Source organism: Neopsephotus bourkii, unplaced genomic scaffold (assembly GCF_033783945.1).
Source record: "Neopsephotus bourkii isolate Nb327-2 ecotype Australia unplaced genomic scaffold, CSIRO-AGI_Nbou_v1 NB_318, whole genome shotgun sequence".
Classification (NCBI taxonomy): domain Eukaryota; kingdom Metazoa; phylum Chordata; class Aves; order Psittaciformes; family Psittacidae; genus Neopsephotus; species Neopsephotus bourkii.
The window spans coordinates 6,847,861-6,870,311 of NW_026900826.1; the positions used below are offsets into that span (position 1 = coordinate 6,847,861).

Here is a 22,451-nt window from a genome sequence, read left to right on the forward strand (position 1 = left end):
GAAATGATCTATTGAAGTTGTGATTACCGAGAGGGAGGACATGGAAGCTTCTTAACTCTGCAGTAACTCGAGTAAGCAAATGGTGTCACAAGATGTTTCTCAGGGTGGATATGTCAGTATTTGAGCATCCAGCTCCTGCTCTTCCTTCCCGTTTCTAAAGGAAGGTGTTCACCCTTCGTTGTTTGAAGGAAACGTTGGATTTAGTAAGATGTCGGTTGGTGGGGCTTTCCCGGCGGGCGCTACCCGGGATCCGCGCTCTGGTGCCCAGGCCTCCGGGCCGCCATCGGCGATGGATTGGCTGGCCTGGCGGCGGGGCGAGGCGTTGAGGCCTCTCGCGGCTCAGGGACGCAGTGCGGTGCGTGAGGGCGGTGCTGGGGCCGGCCGCACGTGTCCCGGCGCGGAAGGAGGGGCGGGAGCTGAGCTCGGAGCCCCGAGACCGCGCGTGGAGCCGCTTGCGGCGCCTCAGCCGCAGCGCTGCGCTTCGCGGAACGGGCCCGGGCCGCGTCACTCCGCGCGGGAACGCTTGTGAGAGCGGGCGGATGGCGCCGGGAAGCGGTGTGCGTGTGAGCGCGCAGCACGGCACCGTTTAGAGGAGCTGACCGCCCTGGGGTAGAATTCCATCTCCGGCTTGCGTGTACATCTGTAAGTGAACGCGGTGCTTAGCTGGCATGAGTGCACGGGGTGCTCCCCTCTTTCAGGCCGTTCCCCTGAGGCCAGCGGTGCTCGTACGGCAGCCGTGGTGCTCTTGCTTGTGTGTGTGGTGGGGGGGGAAAGGGGCGGTTGCACTGTAGCAGTATAGGATCGCTTGTTCGCCTCCAGGGTTTGTCTTCTTCAGTGTTAGTCTGCGTTGCGTTTGGTACCTCAAAAAATCTTGCATTCCATATATTTTTTGTTGTTGAAGGCACGTCAGAGGATTACAGGTAGAGAATGCAAAGCCAAGTAAAGGCTTAGAATAAGGAGATACGGCCTGAATGAAGTTGCCTCTGTCTTGTAAAGGCTTTGAAGTTTTGTCATGGCAGAAGCTGGGTCTTCGGGAGTTAAAAGGCCTGGAACAAGTTTGTCACTTGGTAAAAATAAAAGGAAACGAGGAACAACAAAAAAAGTGGAAGGTAAAGGAACACCATCTATACCTCCAGCATCGTCCTCTATTATTTCCCTTTTTAGCAATGCTCCCCCTGCCAAAATTACCTGTTCCATGTGTGGGCAAGCTGTGCCAATGTACAGAATTCATGAGCACATGGATGAAACATGTCAGAGAAATCATGGCAAGACTGGTGTCAGTGATTCAACACTCAGCTCTGTTAGGAATGGGAGCCCCCCAGCTTCAAATGTGAACAATAATTCCAGCTTGTACTTTTCAAAAAACCCCTTAAATCTAGAAACAAGTCCTTCCAAAAGCAGTTCATTGAAAACAGAATCGAGTACAGCACAAGTAAGTCCTTATTTTAGCAATAGTACTTCACTTTGTAGTGTCAACAGTGAACCACAGACTGAAACAGTTAGAATAGTCTCTTTGGGAAGCTTGTCATCTAAACTGTCCAGAAGACGTATCCAGGGAGGAAAACAGATCACATATAAAGAGATCAACTCTTCACCTCCGGCAGGTCACAATATGTGCAAAAGTGCTGCAGCACAGAATGGTGATGATGAGATTTATGCTGGGAATAGTTCTCAGAAAGAAAATCAACTTGCTCAGACAGAGCATCAGGAACAAAATGTATCAAAGGAACCCAAATTACAAGAAATAAACAAACATAATGGAGAAGACCTTGTGGATATTGTTGAGGTATCATTACCAGCTGCTGACATTAAAGGTCAAAGGTTACCTGTTGGTACAGGGAGCACCAAAACAGAAAGAAGGTCTGAAGGTGTGATACATAGTCCTGACAAATTTGAAACACATCTAGCTATTTCTACTTCAGCAGAGCTGCTCAGTAGTTTGGAAGTCAAGACTCAGCCTCATACTCGGCATATTCCTTCTTCCAAGAAGGAAGTGAACTCTGGTACACAAAATTGCTTTAGCAAAGGTGATATACAAGTACTTCCTGTGGAAGTTCATGAAGACTTTAAGGATGAGGTTAATCATACTTTGTCAGAAACTGTGAAAGAGGTAGAATTTCAAAATTCCATTGGGGACATTTTAGACCAGATAAATGACATTTGCTCTTCTGGTCACCCATATTACCTCCAGAATTTTTTAGTGGTGCTGCGAGCAGTCTTGGAGAATGAGGATGATGTCAGACTGTTTGATGAGCAAGATATGAACATTATAACCAAGTTCTGCAAGTTATCAGGTATGGTTTTTTACTGTTCTGTTTTTTAGAATCTTAAGTCAGCTTCCTGCTTCATTTAAACATGTTTCCAAGGAAGGAAACCCATAGTACAGAAAAAGAACATCAGTTAACACCAAGCTTTCAATGATTAATACATTATGAGAATTCTACACAATGGGGTTATGAAGAGGCCTGTGCTGGATACATAGACATTGGGAAAAAAAAACGTGAAGTGGCATTTGTGAACTTTGCTTCAGCACATTTACAGATATTTTTTGTGCTTGGTGTAGATCCATGGTTATCTGATTATTATCGAGTGTTTAGAATGCTACTTATTAATTAGCAGTAATTTTCTTGTATGTAGCTTAATACATAACTTTCCTTAATTTCAGTAAGAGCCAGAATGTTGGAGTTTTAAGCCATCCATATTTACATAAGAAAGCAAACATATCAATCCTATATTCGTAAGTTAACAGCAAAAGCATGGAAAAAGTGATGCAAGGTAAAACTAACCCTCCAAGTTCCATGTATATTTATAACTTGTCTTAAACCGTAATTAAGAGTAGTTTCACCAGCACTTGTGCTGCAAACTTGAAGCATCACAATAAGCTTATAACAACTTCCACAGGAAAATATGTATCTGGAATTATTGCAGACACAACCATTTATATATAGTTTTAAGCCACTATAGCAGTATACAGGTGCCTGACAAAGAATTTTTAGATACATGCTCATACAAGCTCAGTTTATGCATCTGAGCTGGATATGTGAAAGCAACAGTTGCATACATACCTGCTGGTAAAAATATTCAGCAGTAGACTGCACTTATTAACGTGCTCATTGAGTTTGACTTAATTAGCAGGCTGTAAAGTTTAACACACTAAAGTATAGTATTTCCCTGTATGAAACTTATTTTGGTGGTTTTCCTCTCTGTAAATTATATTAGTTTTTTCTGTATTAGCATACAAAAATCTTTAGACTTTGCCCATTGCAAAGTGGAAAAAAACTGTTCTAGCCATTAGGAGCTCTTAGTCCCTTAATGTTTCTTTCTATGGTTATTTAAGTTCCAACTGGTACTGTGGACTTATACCACAATGCATTACAAAAGAGACCAGCAAGGTAATGACTTGTGATTAGCAATTGTGTGGAACTTTTCCAAGGCCAATAGAAGGCTTTCAGTAAATGTTTTCCTAATAACTTACATAGATATGGAGAATAATAGAATGAAGTATATGACATCACAAGGTTTTTTAATACAGGATACAGAAGGACAAAAAATGGAGAAGCAGTGGCTTGAGTTTTTGGGGAAGAAATGTAACTGTGATAAGTAATTCCTTAAAAAAAAATGGAGTCAGTACATACCTGTTTCTTTAGGAGGTACTTAAAATGGGGGGAGGAACAACTTCAGAATCTAAAACTTCTTCCGAAGTTAAAACAGCTGGAAAGGACCAGGTGAGCATTAATTTGCCATAGTTGAAAAGTTAGCTGGCTCGAACCACCATAAGAGATGGTTGCTAAAAAGGTTAAGAAACTCCAGAGGAGGAAGCAAGGGCTCTGAACTCACACAGGTATTTCTGCAATGGTTACCTGATCACAATTAAGCTCTTGCAGATTAAATTGTAATAATTACAATTACCCAGTAACACCAAATATTTGAAAAATTAAAGCATAATACTAGTGTAAGATACTAATGAATTGTGATCTCATCTTAGTTACAGTATTCTCATAACACAGGACAGTGTTTGTCAGGGAGCAGCAAGAACAGACCATTCTGCACAGGAAGACGAGGTGGGAGCCAAAGGGGACAGCAGGACAGGCAGCGGCCACATCTTCATCTCACCTGCAGGGGTACAAGCCCACACTGCTCAAAGCAGAGGAGCAAAGGGAATCCAGTACTGCATTTAGCTGTGCTCCAGTGGTGGCAAGTCTTCAGGCAAGTCCATAGTGACAAGGCAGAAACAGCCCAAGCCACCAGCCTGAGCTTAAGTACAGCTCCGCAGTAAACAGGATGCTGTGACAAAGCCTCACCCAGCTCTTCCCAGCTGCACCTTGTCAGAGCTGAGACTGAACACAAGCAGCCAAACCTGCGAGTGTTTGGATGGCATTGCAGAACCTATTGGTGCACTCAAGACCGTAAGAATATTACAGCAGTTAACTTTCTCCACCTAAATGTGTATACAGGGACATCTTGATAAGGCCTTGTTTATACTGTGATAGTTAAAAAAGGGAATATATAAAGAAAGAATGGAATATAAGCAACAGAACTGTTGTTAGTGCTCTCTGAGGCAAGCGGTAGATGTGTATCATTTACATCCAGAGAAGATCTGGGAATAAAGTGACAGTTAGGTCATTAGTGGTTGTAGGCTTTGGCTATAAATACTTTGACAAGAGATGCTCAGGATACAACTCGTTATTTCCACACTCCCTTCTCTGGGTTAGTACAGCACACCATTAACAGAAGCTTGTTCTATTAAAAAAAGGAAGTGCTTGGTTTCTCTTTCAGAAGTGTGATGTCAATATACCCCTCTCACAGGAGTTCAGAATACAGAAAGAATTACTGTAGAGTGGTGCTGATTGGTAAAAATCCATGTCTGCACTGACTGCTGGAGTCCCAGATAAAACAACCTCTCTTTGCAGGGTAGGAGAAACACAGTGATCAAATAGCATTAGATCAATAGGTAATGAATTCTAGGCAGGTGACGGATGATTTTACCGTCAGGAAATCTTAGAATGCTTCAAAAGCTCAGGTAGATGAGATAGCTGTTCCACATTAGAAATTTCTACCTAGGCAACTGTTGTCTTTCAGTTATCATAATACAAAAATCCTACACATTTTATACTATAAAGTTCCTTGAACATAGGTATTCTCCAGTATTTAATTATTTTCTGCTAAAATGTCTACCATTCTCTAGTGAGTTTTCTCTAAAGCTTATTATGAAAGGAATGATGTTTTGAAAAGGATTAAATTTGAAGCAGTCATTTCTTCCTGCCCAGTTTGCTCAGAAGTGGATGGCTTTTATGTTGGATGTAGGGCACTGCCAATTTTTTAATTACTGGAAACAGTAAATCAAAATAGGGAAAAGCAGAGGTGTCTCCGTCAGGAGTGATCTGCAGTGCAGTGTCAGGCTTTGTATGCAAGCTGAGATCTGTCTAAACTCTGGTGTAATGGTCCATGTTTAATGTCACTGCAGGCTGCAGTTGGGAGAATTACCAGTGGAACTGAACAAAAAAAACAACGTAATGTTTTTCTGTTTTGCTGATAATGTTTCAGCTTAGAGCAGTTTTGTAATTTCAGTGACACACCTGAAACTGTCTTAAGAACTTTAAAATAAAAAAAAAAAGCTAAATGCTCCAAATTTTCAAAGGTAATGTGCTGCAGAACAGCATGCTTAAGAAGCATTTAATTACTTGTGCCATGCTTTCTTATTCTATTTGTCATTACAGTCTTTTTGCCAGAAAGCCATACTCACATGCCTTTACCGGTTTGCAGCCCTAGTTTGGTGAGTTTACATGGGTTGAAGAAAGGATGTCCAGCCTTTTTCCTGAGTTGTAAAGCCTGGAGACAGACTTGAAAGAAGTCATAACCCCACAGAGAAATGACAGGCTTATGTGTCTGAATGTAATTCTGTCAGTGAATCGATCCTGAAAAAATTCTGTTGAAAAAAAGGCTGAAGAAGTCTCTTCAAGGACAGGAGAATAATTAAATAAGTGTGTAAAAAAGTTAACTTGGATATATATATTGTAAAAAAGTTATCTTAGATATATTTGGGTCTGGGAATGTCTCAGTGTCTGTTTTTATTAATTTATTAATTCAGTTTCAGTTAAGGACCAGCAGAAACAGATAAAAAAAATAGAAGTTAATGAGGGATGCATAAAGTATTCAAAAGGATGCTGGATGTAGTAACAATAGCTGGGCTATTTTCAGCTAAGATTTAATAAGCTATTTTGTTCAATTTCAGCATTGTTAGTATTTTAAAAGTATTTTTAAAAGGTAATTGAAGAGAGCACTTCCCTGATATCAAATTGATAGGATTTTTTCCTTTGTTTTCAGTAGATGCATTAATAAAATTAAACATATTCTTCAAAAAAATAAGAACCTGAATACTAAACAGAGAGGTATTCTGTGAGATGAGGGCTTCTTTTGTTCCTCAACATCAAATAGTTGGTTGTTGAATGAGTGGTGAAGAAATAAATATCTAATTAACATCACAGTATGCAAAGTTTGAAAAATGAAGTTGTCTTTTCCTAGAAAACAAATTATTTCTTAAAGGGTATGCATGTCCAAAGTACATTTTAGTAATGTTCATTACCTACAAATATGTTGTAATAATTTTCTACCTACAAAACTTAAAGGTTATAATGAGCAATAATTACTTGGAAAGTTCTGTTGTTTACCAAGTCTGCTTGTAGAACATAAGCAGATTTAAAGCGTGGTTTAGAGGATATCTGCACTGAAGTAATTTTTCTAGTTAAGGTAGTGAATGTGCATAGTATTATATTTCAGAATTTAATTTTCTTTTTATCCTTCCCCATTTTAAATGCAATCTGCAGTTGGAGGGCAGAAGTTATATGTGAGACTTTTTCAACGCAAGCTGAACTGGTTAAAGGTGAACAAAATAGAGTATGGAGAGATAAGTATGGATCTGTCACCAATAATTGAAGAACTGGCTGAAGCCAGATTTCTGCAAACAGGTATGGCCAGCATTAATAAATTTTAAAAATATTACAAATAAAATCTGCTGTTGAGTCATTTTAGAGTTTGATGCATTACTGTGCCTGGAGAAATAGAGAAGCAGAATAAAGGTTTCAGGTAGATGTGTTACCCTAATAATAAAAGCAGTTAGTGCAAATGAGGTAACAGGGAGAGGTAAATAAATCTCAGGGCTATAAGTACAGCAATAGGCCTGACTTGCCCTCACCAGCCTCATCTCAGACCCTGACCTGCACAGCTTCTGCATGTTGGTCCAGGAGCAATACCCACCATCATTCCTAACTGCCCTGAGGTATCCTGCAGGAATCCTGTCCCAGGCCTTGTACACCCCTGGCTGGCTAGACCTCCAACCAGTGCTGCAGTTGTTTGTTTCCAGTCTTGTCTCTTGTCTTATATCTGGCTTGTCCCTCAGATTGTCCCTGGACCTTACTCATCATTCAAGCTTTTCAGTGGCTACCAGCAGAATCTTCTGGCAGGATCTTTTCTCTGACCATTTCTGGTGGAGCCACACCAGGGTTGGTGAGGACACTGCCAGTGCTGTGGTCACTCTTGACTCCTGGCTCATTCCCCCTTGTCCAGCAGCTCTGCTCTTGCTGCTCCCTGGCATCACTTTTTGGGTTTGTTTTTTTTTTTGCTTTGGGCAAAGTTTAATCATGAGGAAGACAAGTTTTTCTGAACAGCATTTTACTGTACCTTGGCAGAATTCCTGCATGTTTGGTTTTGTTTTGAAGTTGCAAAGGGATATTTTCTCTGATTATTCCTTCACATTGGACCTATGAAGAGAATTAATTTCAAGCTGAACCAGCTAGCATCTGTAATACATGTTTGAATAGTCTTTAGTCATGAGATTACTACTAGGTTATGTGAGTTCTTGCTTTAGTGTATATGTATAGCACATAATGACTATATGTGGGTCATTTTACTTTCAGAATCTGAACTGGAAGACCTGTGTGAAGGGTTGGATTTGCTTTCAGCCCCTGAGCTAAAAACACTGGCAAAGATCTTTCATTTGCCAAACACAAATGGTCAGAAACAGCAACTTGTGGGTGATTTTCTGAGTTTGGCTAAACAACGTTCAGTCTTCAGCAAGAGCCAGGCTGGTATTGGGACAGTGATTTTAAAAAGGTAACTCTTTGTAGTTAGATTTTGCGGGTGAATGTAAGTTGTGCTTCAAAAGACTCAATCCAGATGCCTTTGGAAGAGACAAATGCATTTAGTAAATTCATGAATAAAAAAGGGCAGCAATAAATTTTGGTTCACAGTGGATCAAACAGAAGGTTAAATGTTAGACTTTTCTTTTTAACTGTGTCAGGTTTTTCAGCCGTGGGCATGGTTATCTCCAAAGTTACTCAGCCATACAGAGAAACGTCTAGGATTAAATAGGGAAAGTTGTTGACTGTTAAAGCAACTGTCTGATGTTTGTTTGCTGGATGAGCTCTTTTAGTAGAATTGGAGGGGAGCAATAACAATCACTGTGATTGACCTTGTACATCATCATAGAGCCTATTTTTCAGCAGTATTTTTAAAGCAAAAAGCTTGTTTGCTTGACAAAGTGTTCTTTCTGTCATGTGAATTTTTCCTCTGTGGCTGTCACAGCTGTGTTTATCAGATGCCCTTGACTTCCAGGTCTTCTGGGCTGCAGATTTCAGGTTTAAGATGTCATTCTGCCCTAATAGGAGTGATTACAGCATTACCATTCTTGGTATTTGGAGTTGGATCTGTAGCTAGAACATCCACAAAAAATCCAGGAATATGAAGTGAAGTAATAGCCAGCGTACTAGTGCTAGAGTACAAGTCCATTCTGGACTTAGAATCATAGAATCATAGAATAGTTAGGGTTGGAAAGGACCTTAAGATCATCTAGTTCCAACCCCCCTGCCATGGGCAGGGACACCTCGCACTAAACCATATCACCCAAGGCCTCGTCCAACCTGGCCTTGAACACTGCCAGGGATGAAGCATTCACAACCTCCCTGGGCAACCCATTCCAGTGCCTCACCACCCTCACAGGAAAGAATTTCCTCCTTACATTCAATCTAAACTTCCCCTGTTTCAGTTTTACCCCATTACCCCTTGTCCTATCACTACATTCCCTAATGAAGAGTCCATCTCCAGCATCCCTACAGGCCCCCTTCAGATAGTATGAGGTCTCCACACAGCCTTCTCCAGGCTGAACAGCCCCAACTTTCTCAGCCTATCTTCATACGGGAGGTGTTCCAGTCCCCTGATCATCCTTGTGGCCCTCCTCTGGACTTGTTCCAACAGTTCCATGTCCTTTTTATGTTGAGGACACCAGAACTGCGCACAATACTCCAGGTGAGGTCTCACGAGAGCAGAATAAAGGGGCAGGATCACCTCCTTCGGCCTGCTGGTCATGCTCCTTTTGATGCAGCCCAGGATACGGTTGGCTTTCTGGGCTGTGAACGCACACTGAAGCTGGCTCATGTTCATTTTCTCATTGACCAGCACCCCCAAGTCCTTCTCCGCAGGGCTGCTCTGAATCTCTTCTCTGCCCAGCCTGTAGCTGTGCCTGGAATTGCTCCGACCCAGGTGTAGGACCTTGCACTTGGCATGGTTAAACTTCATGAAGTTGGCCAAAAAGTAGCTGTGCATATAAACACAGTTTGCTTCTCTAGAACTTAGCTTGTCTGGTAGGCTGGAGAACTGGGGTCTGAATCGAGGAACTGTGAAATGCTTTCTTTACAAAATGCAGGTTAGGTAGAAAGCTCACAGATACCAGTATATGCTGCCTTTGCTTCAGTAACATCATTTATCTTTCCTGTGGTATTCTTTTTCAAATGAGAGAGATGTAAAGCTCTGTCAAGTTTTGCATAGCTATGTTTATTGGACAGATATTCGCACCCTGAAGTCTGTCATGCGATTCATCACAAAATTCATTGTATTCAGAGGGGCCTAGTATTGGAAGAAGAACTTTAAAATCAAGAATTACTGTTACGTGAGTCAGCAAGGTCTTCTTATGCCAAAAGAGAGGGCTGATGCTTTAGGAATGTGATGTTCTTTGCTGTAGCAGACAGCTGAAATACTAGTTACCCACTGAGATCAGCGATGATCCTGTTTTAAATCCATACTGTCCTGTAGACAAGTAACAGAAATGTTCTCTTGTATAAAAAGGCTGGATGAAGATGCAATAATGGAGATACCCTAAAATAAGGAATCTCAAGTTGTGGTCTCTAAACATCACCCTAACAGCAAACTACATGTTGGTACTACCTGGCATAGCAATAAGAGTGGCTGCACCCAAAGAACAGTTAGTTCCAATTTTATTGGGCCTGAATTTTGGCCCTTAAACCTTTTATTACGTAAGATGCATTTACTTCAGCTTTTCACTAGAGGTTACATATACTAAATAACTTTCTCAAGCTGCTGCTGTCAAGGAAAATCAAGTTTACACATTAACTGGCTCAAAACCAATATTGCTCTTCATTCAGTATATTTGAATTTTCATAAGTGATGGTAAAAACCAATTTGCTGTAATGATTTTAATTGTCCTTCCAGGGTGAAGGAGCTGGCTGGAAAATCTGTCAGGGTCTGTAAAGGCCCTCGAGATGTCTTTTCTCGAATTCTGCTGCTATTTTCACTGTCTGAGTCAATGGAGGATGAAGAAGCTGGTAGTGCTGGTCAAGGACAGCTCTTCACAGTCCTTATGGTAAACATGGGGCGTATGGTATTCCCCAGTTACACTGTAAATAGGAAAACACAGGTCTTCCAGGACAGAGAAGATCTTATCAGGTAAGGGGGAGCTTTGGAAGTCTGGAAAACTCTTTATTTCTAGAAAAGCTTTACCGCAGTACTTCTGTAGGCAAATAAGGATTCATCATGCAGAACCCCAGATGTAATTAGATAGAAGTGCACTTCTGCAATTATTTTAAATGCAATTTTGTACCCAGGTAGGACTCATAATTTGCAGAGGCTTACCTTTTGAACCAAAATAGCTTATGTATTTGCTTTGTGATCATCTGCTGATGGAAGTTGTTTCTTCATTTGTTGTAATGATCATTAGAATGGACCAAACAAAAATAATACATTCTCTAGTTTATAAGCAATTTGAAACATGATGTACGTGGCTGGTGTAAACCGTGCTGATCCTATGAGGCTAAGAATGCTGGCTGCATGATTCAGTGTCTTTGGAGACTGAAAGGGTGTTTTAAAAAGATACTGTATGGACAAATTGATTTCTTCTTTTAGCTGTACATGGTTTTTTTTGAGCCTTTTACACTTATTATGGTTTTTCCTTTAGGTATGCAACTGCTGCTCATCTGTCAAATGATATAGCCACTGCAATGGTAAATGGGAACTGGGAAGAAGCTAATCATCTGTATATGTGTGCAAAAGACACCTGGAACAAGCTGAAAAATCACCCTTCTTTGAGGTACTTCATTGGAAACTAGTGTTCATGTGAAACTATTAAGTGTATTTTCTTACTTTTGGTACTTTTGAGAGAGGCTCATAGATTTGTGATATTATTTAAGCCTGATAAATTTAGAAGCTTTAATGTTCTTGAAAGCTTTGAACTTCCTGGTTGGTTGTTTAGCTTTTAAGTGATGGTATGAAAAGGCTTTCTTCATAAGGCTTTGGGAATGAATTGGTAAGCATGGATAAAGCACTAAAGCATTTCTGTTCTATGTGCCAGTGCAGGAGAACAAGAGCCTTATTTTTCCCTTGTCATAGTTTCTTTTTTGGCTTTTAGGCGAATAGAATAGCCATAATCAGAATTTAAAATTCACTGTGAATAAAAGGATGTTGCAAATGATACGGAAAAATATACTGGGTTATTCGTCTCTTCAGGCTTCCAAGTGGGTGCCATTCAGGAAATGTTACTAAAGATCTGAGAACTGAAATAATGTATATTGTTTTAAAATGTTCTTCATCAGTTTTTCTGTCAATTATTTTGTTTTCTGGTTTAATGATACACTAAAAGTACGTTTTCCTTTTAGTATGATGCACTTTGGCATTATATTCATTTTCATGGCAACTGATTTAAAATAATATTCATAGAAGGTCAGTTGGAGGCCTGTTCCATTTCGCACGAAAGACATTGGAAAACCCTATTTTGATTTCAGTAAGACATTCAAAAGACTGTCTTGAAATGTAGAGGTGCCTACTCAAAAGATGTTAGTCTTCATTTTCTAGCAGAAAATTCCTGTTCTAGCCTTTTTCTTTTGTTCAGCTGTTTTTCTGAGGTTAGCCATCTGACTTACGAGAAAAGTTGGCACTAACAGAACACGGTGTAATAACTTATTGTTTGATGTAGAACTTACTGATAATTCCACTGCTGTTGAAACCAAAATAAGCTGAGCAAATGCAGCTTGCACCTGCTACCTTACCTAAACCATCTTCTTACCTTTGGGTTCTTGACATGGGAGCTGCGATACTCATTGCAGTTCAATTGTAGTATATAAGGCATTTAATTCTTGTAAGTCCTTTAGGTATAAGCATTCTTAGTAAGAGAATTTTAAGAGTTTAAATTGACATCATTAAATTGATCTGAGCTGCTCTTACCTTTCAGCTATCACAGAGTTTTACCTGAGTACTTGAGACATTTCACAGTTGGCTGGGTGTATACAAGAATCCTTTCTCACGGTGTTGAAATTTTGCAGAGACTTCACATGTATAAGGTAAAGTGGTGAAGTGAATAGGAGTATGTGTTTAGTGTAGCATTGTTCAGCTGTTTATACTGATGATGTAGCAGCACTGTACCAGCTACTAGGAAGAAAAAATAACTGTTACACCTGAAACCAGGACTTGTTGCCCCTGCAAAGGCAACAATTAATATTCAGGTCTTTTTCATCTACAGTAAGAAATAGGGAAAGGACAAAAAGATTGTCTTTTTGGCAGCTGACCTTTAAGTTTACATAAAAATATTCTAGAGTTTTTAAGATATATCCATGCACCTGAATACAGTGGGTGCTGAAGTAAAAATGGGGTTTGAATTGTGCAGAAGGGAGAGTGGCCAGATAATTATGTAATGAAACTGCAACTTGGTTTTCTAACTCCCTTAATAAAGATACAATCTTGACTCTGCAGGAAGCGGTGGAGGAGCTGCGGTCTCTTCTGTCTCAGGATGTGTATTGCACTGACAGCAGAGGGCGGTGGTGGGATCGCCTAGCTCTGAATTTACATCAGCACTTGAAAAACACTAAGAAGGTACCTTCACAACTGGATGCTGTAAAGCTGGGGACACTGCAGTCATTGTCTGAAACAGCTTTAAAAATACTTTGTATGAGAAGAACAGAAGGGTGGGCTTTCCTAAAAATGCAGGTACTGCTAGGGATTCCAAGGTCAGGCAACCAGTTCCTCCTAAGAAGTTGAATATTGAGTTTATCCTCATCCTTGATTGGCCTGCATAGAAGAATGCTAGGGAACTGGGATTAAAATGCTTGTATTTTGTTTTGCATTTTATTTTCTAGGTCTGTTAAGAGGAAATAATATCATAAACTATCAAGTGTCTGCACTTGTCTCTTCTGCATCTTATACCCCCATGTCAAGCTTTTTTCCAGTTTTGGAATTAGAAGCTGTACAAAGGAAGGGTTAGTTCCTTATTTATGAACTGGGATTAAGTGCTTTCCTCAAGTCACAGAGAGTATGTCAGAACCATGATTTGAATTAATTTTTGGAGTCCATATTTAACCCCAGATTTTCTTCAGTGCAGTAGTGTATTGGTCTAAAATTTGTTCTGTATGTACATACCCAACTGATCTGGTCCTTCTAATTCTGTATGACGTGCTGTTAAGGAACTGGCTTAAAAATATTAAACTGATTTACCTTAGAATCAACTCTCTTTTTCTGGTCACTTACGTAGAATTTACCTTTCCTTAATCTTACATTGATCAGTACAAGTAGATTGTAATTCCTTTTTTACTGTACCAGTGCAAATGTGAATCCAGAAGCCTGCTATTGCAAAATGTTAGTAACTAGTTAGAAAGTCCTACATAAAAAAAGGGGCACTGTCTTAAATGCTGGTTTTTAGTTTCACATTTTTGTGCTTCTTAAATCAGTTTTGTCTTTCGGGCCTAGTAAAGACAGATAGGTATGCATAGGTCTTTCTAAATGATTGCTTGTTACGTTGCTCTTTGCTAGGCCATTGACTGCATCAGAAATGGGCTGGCAGACCCATTTGTACGTACAGGGCATCGGCTGTCTCTCTACCAGCGGGGCCTAAGAATCAGAGACTCGCCAAGCTGCAAGCAGTTCAGATGCCTGCTCCATGATCTGCCAGCCATACCTGTGCAGGATGTGACACACGTAAGTGCAGTTGCTGGTGGTTTCTAAGAAATAACAATTCATGAGGTCTTTTTTTCTCCTGACAGTAAAAAATTATCTGAGAGACTGTTGTTATGTGCGCCGTTCCAGTCTCTGACTTATTTGTGCTGCAGGAAAATGAATACAAATGTGTTTCTAAAACAAAAGCCTCTTGTAAACAAATAGTTGTACTTCGTTAATAAATGGTCAGCTTCTTAGCTGGAGTTAGTCAGCTGTACAGTGATGTAATTTGCATTGCTTTACTGAATATGTGTTATGAATCTGATCAGCTCCAAACTCTACTGATTTACCAGTAACACTCAGAACCTTTCTGTTTCTGCCTATGGTTTCTTCGGGCCAAGGGTTTTGTGTGTTTTAGAAAAAGTAATAGTAACCTGAGCATGTTGTCATCATGAGTTTTATGGCTCAAAAAATGCAAGGTTTTCTAGTAGCCTTTGGGAGTTGTGCTTTGGGAGTCTAAATATATACTATGCAAATACACAAAATTATGCACTTGCATCATATTGGAATGGGGGTTTTTGAACTCATTCTTTTCCCTACCATTGCAAAGATAATTGTCTCTGGGCAAAGTCAGAGCAGAGCCTCACTGTCTTGGCCTTGTCATCACGTATCTCCCTATAGCCCTTCTTTTTCTTAGTCCAGCACGAGTCTCCTCCGTCATCTGTGTTGTTCTTTCCTGGTCCTACATATCACAATACTACATTTCCATCTTCTTAGCAATTTTGCTACACTTTTTTTCCTGAAATATTTGCCAGTTTCTGACAGCTAAGCAATGATTTCAAAGGACTGGCAGGTTAAATTTTGTTCAGTTGATATTTGGAAACAAGTCTAGTTCTGATTTTAAGAAAACTGAAAAGGAGGACAGTGTTTTAAGAGGGATTCAACTACCTAGGCTGAAGCTTTTTAAATGTGTTCCTGGAAAGTAACTGGGTCTTTTAACATGTTCAGGTTACAATCAAAGGAAAGATGTGCCCTCAGACAGGAATGGGAAAATCTGTATTTCTAATGGAGGATATCGATGATGAAGAAGGAGGCAAAGCCATCAGTGTATCTACAGTCATGTGTTCAGTTGAGGAGTTGGCGTTAACTCATTACAGGCAGAATGGTTACGATCAGGGTAAGAGTAACTTTTTTGTTTGTTTTCACAGGGAAATAAGTGTGGCAGTACAATGCAATTTATGAAGCAATACAGTTAACAGACCAGTTTTAGCTGATTCCATTAGACTAGTTTTTTAATCTGATTCTGTTCTAAATGGCTCTAAAACTTAATTTCCTTACCAAAATGTTCTAATATGTATTTTCAACTTAACCCGCTTTCTGGTCTTTACTTGCTGCCTTCATGTACCTAAGGTGGTTTTGAAATGTTTCAAAAAAAAATAAAAAATCCCCAATGTTTCTTCTTTATCTCCATAGGAAAGCACTCACTTTGCCTTTCTTATCACTCAACAGCTATTTTATTTGTTAGGGTAGCAATGTCATTTAAGGAGTGTCATTAAGGAAAGGTACACCATAGCAGGACACTTACTTAGCAACTTCATTTGAAAAGGCTTGGGTTTTAGCTTTGTAAGTAGTTTTTCATATATTTTCATATCTGTATATGAAAATATGTTTTTCATCCAATATATATGTATATGTATAAAATATATATTTTTACACATATATATTGTTTATATATGTAGTTGTTCATATATTTCATACCTATATAGCTCCTATATATGTTCATATATAGGAGATGTGAAAAGCTGAATATATAGGTCTGTTGTTGTATAGGAAAAAAGCAAAATACAAAAAGGTAGGCAGGTTGGTTTGTTTGGGTTTTTTTTAAGATAAAATTTGTATTTTGAGATGAAATGTACTTTGTGTGATTTTGTATGACTGATAGGTTCCCAAATACTGTTGCAGGAAAAGTGGCCATATCAGAAAAGGGTAAATGGGAAGGTGACAGTATTTAGACTTTGGGAGAATTGTCCTGAAGTCCCCACCCGATGCCTCACTCCCACCCACCCACCATCAGTCATCCAGGCTCAGTGGCTCAGTACACGTTTGGAGCACACAGTGGCCCCATGTGATTTAGTGGTAGGCCTATGGGAACAGCATGCCTGTTCCAGCACTGTGCACATTAACCCCACACATGTGCCCTCTCTGCCCTATGCTATATATTCTATATAGTATAACAAACATGTAGCATATATTCTATTATCCATTTGTAACGTTACATATAAATCATATATTATACTAAACATACATCACAGAATGGTTGAGGTTGAGCTCTGGAGGTCACCCTGTCCCTCTCCCTGCTTGAGCAAGGTTGCTCAGGGCCGTGTCCAACTTCTGAGGATCTCCACAACCTCCCTGGAGTGTGCCTGTGTGTATATATAAGCACACACACACAAACTGTGTGTGTATATATATATACATATGCACACACATGTGTGTATGTATACATATATATGTCTATATAGTCTATATGTGTGTATATATACATATATATGTTTATACCAATATACTGTATATGTACATTCACATATACGTTTTCACATTTACACATATGTAAGATGTAATATATACAATATATACATATGGCCATCCATGTTAAATGTTTTAAATAATATTACAAATGATCTACTGTAATATATAATTATAGCTATATATACAATAAACATAACACTAATATATATAATAATATATATTGTGTAATATGGAAGATGTATTTATATGTATATATACATATATACAATATATATATTTATAAATATACAAATTATATGTGTTATAAATATAATATATATATTATATATAATAATATATAAAATTATATATACATATATAAATTAGTTAATATATTGGTTATATATTACGTATATATTTATCTAGATACTATATATACATTTATATACATATGTATTGTAATGTATATATACACATATGTACATATAATATATTATATAATAAATATTCCATATATGTAAGTATATATGCAAATGTATTTAATTCATATATGTGTTTATATATACACACGTATATATACATGTGCATATATACATATATAAATTGGTCTCCTGGCAGTGAGTGATTGCTTTTTGCAGCACATACATGTATAGCTATATGTGCAGCTCCATGTACGTATGCATGCGTTTATGTATAAAACAGATTAATCTAAACATTTTGTTATTAATATGCTACTTTTTAGTGTTAATCTTTTAAATTATGTATTAAAAATTGGTAAACACTAAACTGTATTTGTGACAGGGCACACTAATTTTATCGTGCAAGGGAAGGCCACTAGCCTGGAAATAGAAAGCATTAGCAAATTGTGGAGTAATAAAGTGCATTTGGAACTTGATGCTGTAACATCAGTATGTATTGACATCAGGTGTGTGTACACCTGAGCCTGGTATGTTTGTTTGGATCATGATGATTTAGTACCTCTTTCTGTGAGACTGCTGTAGAAATTAAATGTTTCCATTGTTATTAAATTTCGTCCTTTAGGTATTCATGGAGAAGGCTCGACGTTTATCACACTCTATGGTATTCTAATGTGGGATATCATTTTCATGGATGGCATACCCGATGTTTTCAGAAATTCCTATCAGGTTTGTAAAGCTTTCTTTAGAGAATTTCTTTACCCATTGCTAAAGACTGAAACCCTGTGAAAATTGTATTTGGGCTTAGATTAACATTTTATTCTGAAGGTCTTTGCAGGCAGATCTTCATGTTTGCTTGTTTTTATTATTTGTTATATTGAGCTTGTTGCTGAAGGGCTCCTTGGGAACTACTTGTTCTGTGGGTCTAGATTGACTGTCTGATAGGGTGGGATTCATCTGGCTAAATGCCTGTGCCCTGTATGTGAAGTCCCTAGGCAAAGTTTCCAGTGGAAGAATGCTGCTGTACCTGAGCATTGCTCAGCTCATTTGAAGATAATGCAGTCCATTAAAAAAAAAAACCAGATAAAAAACACACCTATCATCTCAGGAGCCTTTGAAGGGAATTCCCATTTCTGAGCCCAGGTTTGTTTGCATCCCACCTGCACCACCCCAACACCTACATGCTTTTGGGATCTTCCCTCCCTTTTTTGTCAATGACACAAGCAAGCAAAGGGCACTGCACTGACCCCAGCAGCTCCCTGTCGTACCCTCAGGTTCATGATTCCGGGTGGACTTGTGGCTTTTAACTAAAACCCAGCAGTGCACGGGGCTAGGATGTGGCCAGCGTTTGTTGCACTGACCCTGGATGGTAAAATAAATGCAAATCTTTTCCTGTTTAATAAAGGTTTCTGTGGTGGCCATGTTGGCGTTAAATTGAGTCAGTGTTTGTTAGAGTGAATTTGTAGTTAAGGAAAATACGAAGTAGAGTATTGTCATTCTTGGAGTCACAGCTTTGCTGGCAGCTCCTGAGAGTTGTATTCACCTTTTTATACAGACATTCCCTCTGGATTTATACACTGACAGCTTCTATGAGAACAGGAGGGATGTCATTGAGGCCAGCCTTCATCAGCTGCAGACAGCTTCCTCAGAGACACTGGCAAAGTTGATTGCTGACGTCTGGACGGCACAGGAGGGAAAAGCAGCGGCACTGGTTAGCTGGGGGCGTTTTAGTTCCCTCCAGCAAGTTCAGGTGAGGAGCTGTTGTCCAGAATGGGCACTCATTTGATTAGGCTTGCTGTTAACTCACAGTTTATAGCAAGGCACTGAGCCGTGACTGATGGGGAAGGGGAGGAATTGCTTGGGGATGTAATCACAATGCTCCCTCATCCCAAGTACTGTGACTTTTCTGATATGTCGGTCACTTTTCCTGCAACAGTAGCTGGGAACAGAGGAGGGAAGTTGCTGTAGATAAGATCTGCTTAAGCCTCTTGTTCCACAAGACTAAACAAACAGCTGAGATGGGCCCTAGAATGTTCTCGTGAGTGTGGGGAAGTGGCTGTACAGGAAATCAAAGTTAAAAGTAAGGCAGCTTTCAGCACTTCTCTTACAGAGCCTCGTCTCCTGCCTTGGGGGAAGGGTTCTGAGCGGTGTTTTCCGGCGACTGTCCAGGGATCTGCGGCACTGCCGCGCGGGGCTGCCTGACCTGGTCGTGTGGAGCACTCACACCCAGCACTTCAAGGTATAGCAGATGAGCTGAGCCCTGCGTCCGTGGTCTTACCTCAGGTGTAAAACCTGGACCCATACGAACTGTATTATCCTGCTGTGGTGGAGTTGAACCTGCTGCTCATCTGCCCAGCAGCTATGGCATGCAGTGGGTGGTTGTTTATCTGCCATGTCATCACATTTTACTGTAGCTTTAATGGGCATAATGAGAAACAAGAGGTGGCAAGGTATTGTTGTAGAATACGTCAGTTAAAATTGCTGAAAGCACCTGTATCCATCAGTCATTGACATTCTGGCTGCTGTCAGCTAGGGGTGCTCATGCCTCCACTTACATAGAATCTTGAATATACGAGACTACAACTGTGTCTCTGACACAGAAATTGAGCGAACAGTCGTGGATTGTGTCTGGCCTGGTAGTGGAACAGGTACCAGGAGACTACTGCGCATCTCAGCTACTGGAGCAACTTGTCATGGATTTATAAGCCAGAGCTGAGTAGCTGGAATTAAGTTCTCTAGAACATCTATGTTGCTTGTCAGTATCAGCTGGACCAGGTGAGGTTGCAGAGGATCAGTTTTTGAACATGTGGTATCCCATCTTCATTCACCAGGGCCTTTGTCTGTGTTTTGGCAGATATTTACTATATAAATTTCATTCTTACAGTTAAACTTTGGAACATGGGTTAATAGTTAGTTTAGGCCTCACTGGGATTTCTGTTGTGCCAAATCTATATTATTTTTGTTGCAAATAACAGCCATAAAAGAGTACTTACATAAACCTGCAGGAGTTAATGATCTTTTAGTTCCTCCACAGGCACAGTACTAACCAATCATCCACATTCCTTTGTAGCTGGTGGAAGTGAAGGGGCCCAATGACCGCCTGTCCCACAAGCAGATAATGTGGCTGAGTGAACTGAAGAAGCTGGGTGCGACAGTAGAAGTGTGTCATGTGCAAGCCACTGGAGGCAAGAGTAAACGCCTTGGGTAGTAACAGAGCTCTGGAGCACTTGGGTAACTTGGGTGATTTTAAAGGAACTGGCATCACACACGCACCACTGGCTGCTGCTTATTAAAAGTAGTTTCTTCTGAAAATCTGGTTTCTTGCAACATTCCTGTAGTTGGGTTTAGTACAACACATTCTGGAAACAGCAGAGACTGTCAGTGTGACTTACTGTACGTAAGTACTCTGTGTCACTGTGTTCAGAGGAACAAAGCCTTTCTCTTCTATTCACTATTAAGAACTAACTCTGTGACAGGTAACCTGGGGGTTTGCCCAGGAACAAGAAAAACAGCTTCAGTCACACACCAAGAACATCCTCCACAACACAACTTGGGCTGCATCAAGTCCTGATCATCTGTTCATCGTGTTGTCCAAGTTCCCTTGCAAGGTGCAAGCTGCCTTTCCAGGACTGTCAGGACCAGCATTGTTCTCCAGCTGTCCCTGCTCTGTATTCTGCATTTCAATTTGTCAGTTTAGTATAAAAAATAGAGCTGGTCAGTGATGGCATGGAGTAAGGCATAACACTGGTTTTCTTTTCTTAAACGCGGTTTTAATGTGCTGCTCTGTATGAAAGGATTATGTATTTAACAGCCCCTTCTGCCCTGAACATCTGTATTTCCTGTGTAAAGGGGAGATATTTCTGGTAGTAGACAGGAATTGTTCAGTGCAAGGCCACTGCACCCCTGTACCTCATGGTACTGGTTTACAGTTTTGCCCCACATGAATTGATGTGTTTCCTCATTCAGAAATAAGCCAGTCAGCTGAAACGGAACCAAAAGGATCAGTTCTCTTTTAAGACACCACAATCCTGTGGGTTTGTTTCAGGTTTAACACACGGCCAACTCTCTGCACTCTTCATACTCATACTGAGTTTGTTTTCCTGGTAGCAGAAATTCTGCTTACCACACAAACAGCAGACACTGTAACAGAACATAGTGCAAAATTGAGATCATTTGCACAGCTTTTCTATGAATCCTCTTCCTAGGGCACAGTGTTCCTGCTTTTCTTGGAAAAAGTAAACACCCCCCAACTGTTTTTTTGTTAGAGGAAGTAAAAAAATGGCCTGAAGTTCACTGTGGAAAGGTATGAACTTTTATTTAGTCTAATTTAATTCACATTCACAAGTCAGCATCAGGATTTTATAATCTTCCTGGCACTGCTACTTTACTCAATAAAACATTATCAGGCACAAAGGTTTTAGGTTTCAGTTGAAATAGTGAACTCTAAACCATCACAGCAACAGCATTAGGAACCTACTGCCTAGAGCGAGTTGAGGTACAGATTTCTGTCTCTTTGTTAGAGGCAAATTTAAGATTTTGTCCTTTGCTTAAATACGAGTTGTTAGAATTTTTTTGGTCTTAAATGTTTTCCCATCTGAGAGTTTGCCAAAACCTTTGCCCCCCTTGCTACATTTCATTAAAGATACAAGGCATTTGATTTCAGAGTGGTATTGCAGGCAGTGCACAGTGAACACATGTTCAGGCCTGGGCATACATACACCAACACACACTTTTCAATGCATTTCTGGAATGAAAGCAGTGTCTCTGATGCATGGCAGAACATGGTGAAAATAGCTGCACTACCATGAGGATGCAGTCTACAATTAGCTCTATCTTGCAGTAATTAATGACACTGGAGGGACACCTTAATCAGTGTTCCGTGTCCCCCCACGTGGTTTACAGTGTAGTACAAAAGTCATGATAGAACAGCCAGTAACAGCCAAAATAGTGCACGTGTTCTAGACACAGACAAAAGAAAGAACCTTCCTTGTAGTTGTTCTACTCTTGCAACACCAGCATGGCATTAACAGGATGTTGCTTTAAATGGTGAATAGAAATTAAAGTTTGAACATGTGTACATATATACACACACACATATATATACATTTGTGTGTAATTACTCTGTACAGAGAAGGTAAAGATACATACACCCCAAAATTGCTTTTGAAAGTTACCGAAGACTTGTTCAGAGCAGTCCTACTGACTATTGATAAGGCAACTGTGCAGACTGGAGAATTAACAGCTAGTACCTGTCTTTCAAAAAGTAAATTCAAACAAGTCAGTAAGTTCAGAGGAGAACCACACACACAGGCACGGGCAGTG

General features: G+C 39.9%; 1 protein-coding gene across 1 annotated transcript; it reads left to right on the top strand.

Moving 5' to 3' along the window:
• Positions 1–415: 415 nt before the first annotated feature.
• Positions 416–20,500, top strand: FAN1 (FANCD2 and FANCI associated nuclease 1). The gene is made up of 14 exons (XM_061347562.1): positions 416–634; positions 902–2,294; positions 6,825–6,965; positions 7,914–8,109; positions 10,501–10,734; positions 11,243–11,374; positions 12,512–12,620; positions 13,030–13,149; positions 14,083–14,247; positions 15,214–15,382; positions 17,755–17,858; positions 18,685–18,879; positions 19,240–19,368; positions 20,200–20,500. The coding sequence occupies exons 2-14, from the start codon at positions 1,013–1,015 to the stop codon at positions 20,335–20,337; spliced, it is 3,114 nt and encodes a 1,037-aa protein (XP_061203546.1). The 5' UTR covers positions 416–634; positions 902–1,012; the 3' UTR covers positions 20,338–20,500.
• Positions 20,501–22,451: the final 1,951 nt, after the last annotated feature.

Coding starts and splice junctions, on each gene's coding strand:
- FAN1 (XM_061347562.1), top strand. CDS start 1,013: ATGGCAGAAGCTGGGTCTTCGGGAGTTAAAAGGCCTGGAACAAGTTTG. Junction 8,110..10,500: donor GGGACAGTGATTTTAAAAAG/GTAACTCTTTGT, acceptor TTGTCCTTCCAG/GGTGAAGGAGCTGGCTGGAA. Junction 13,150..14,082: donor ACTTGAAAAACACTAAGAAG/GTACCTTCACAA, acceptor GCTCTTTGCTAG/GCCATTGACTGCATCAGAAA.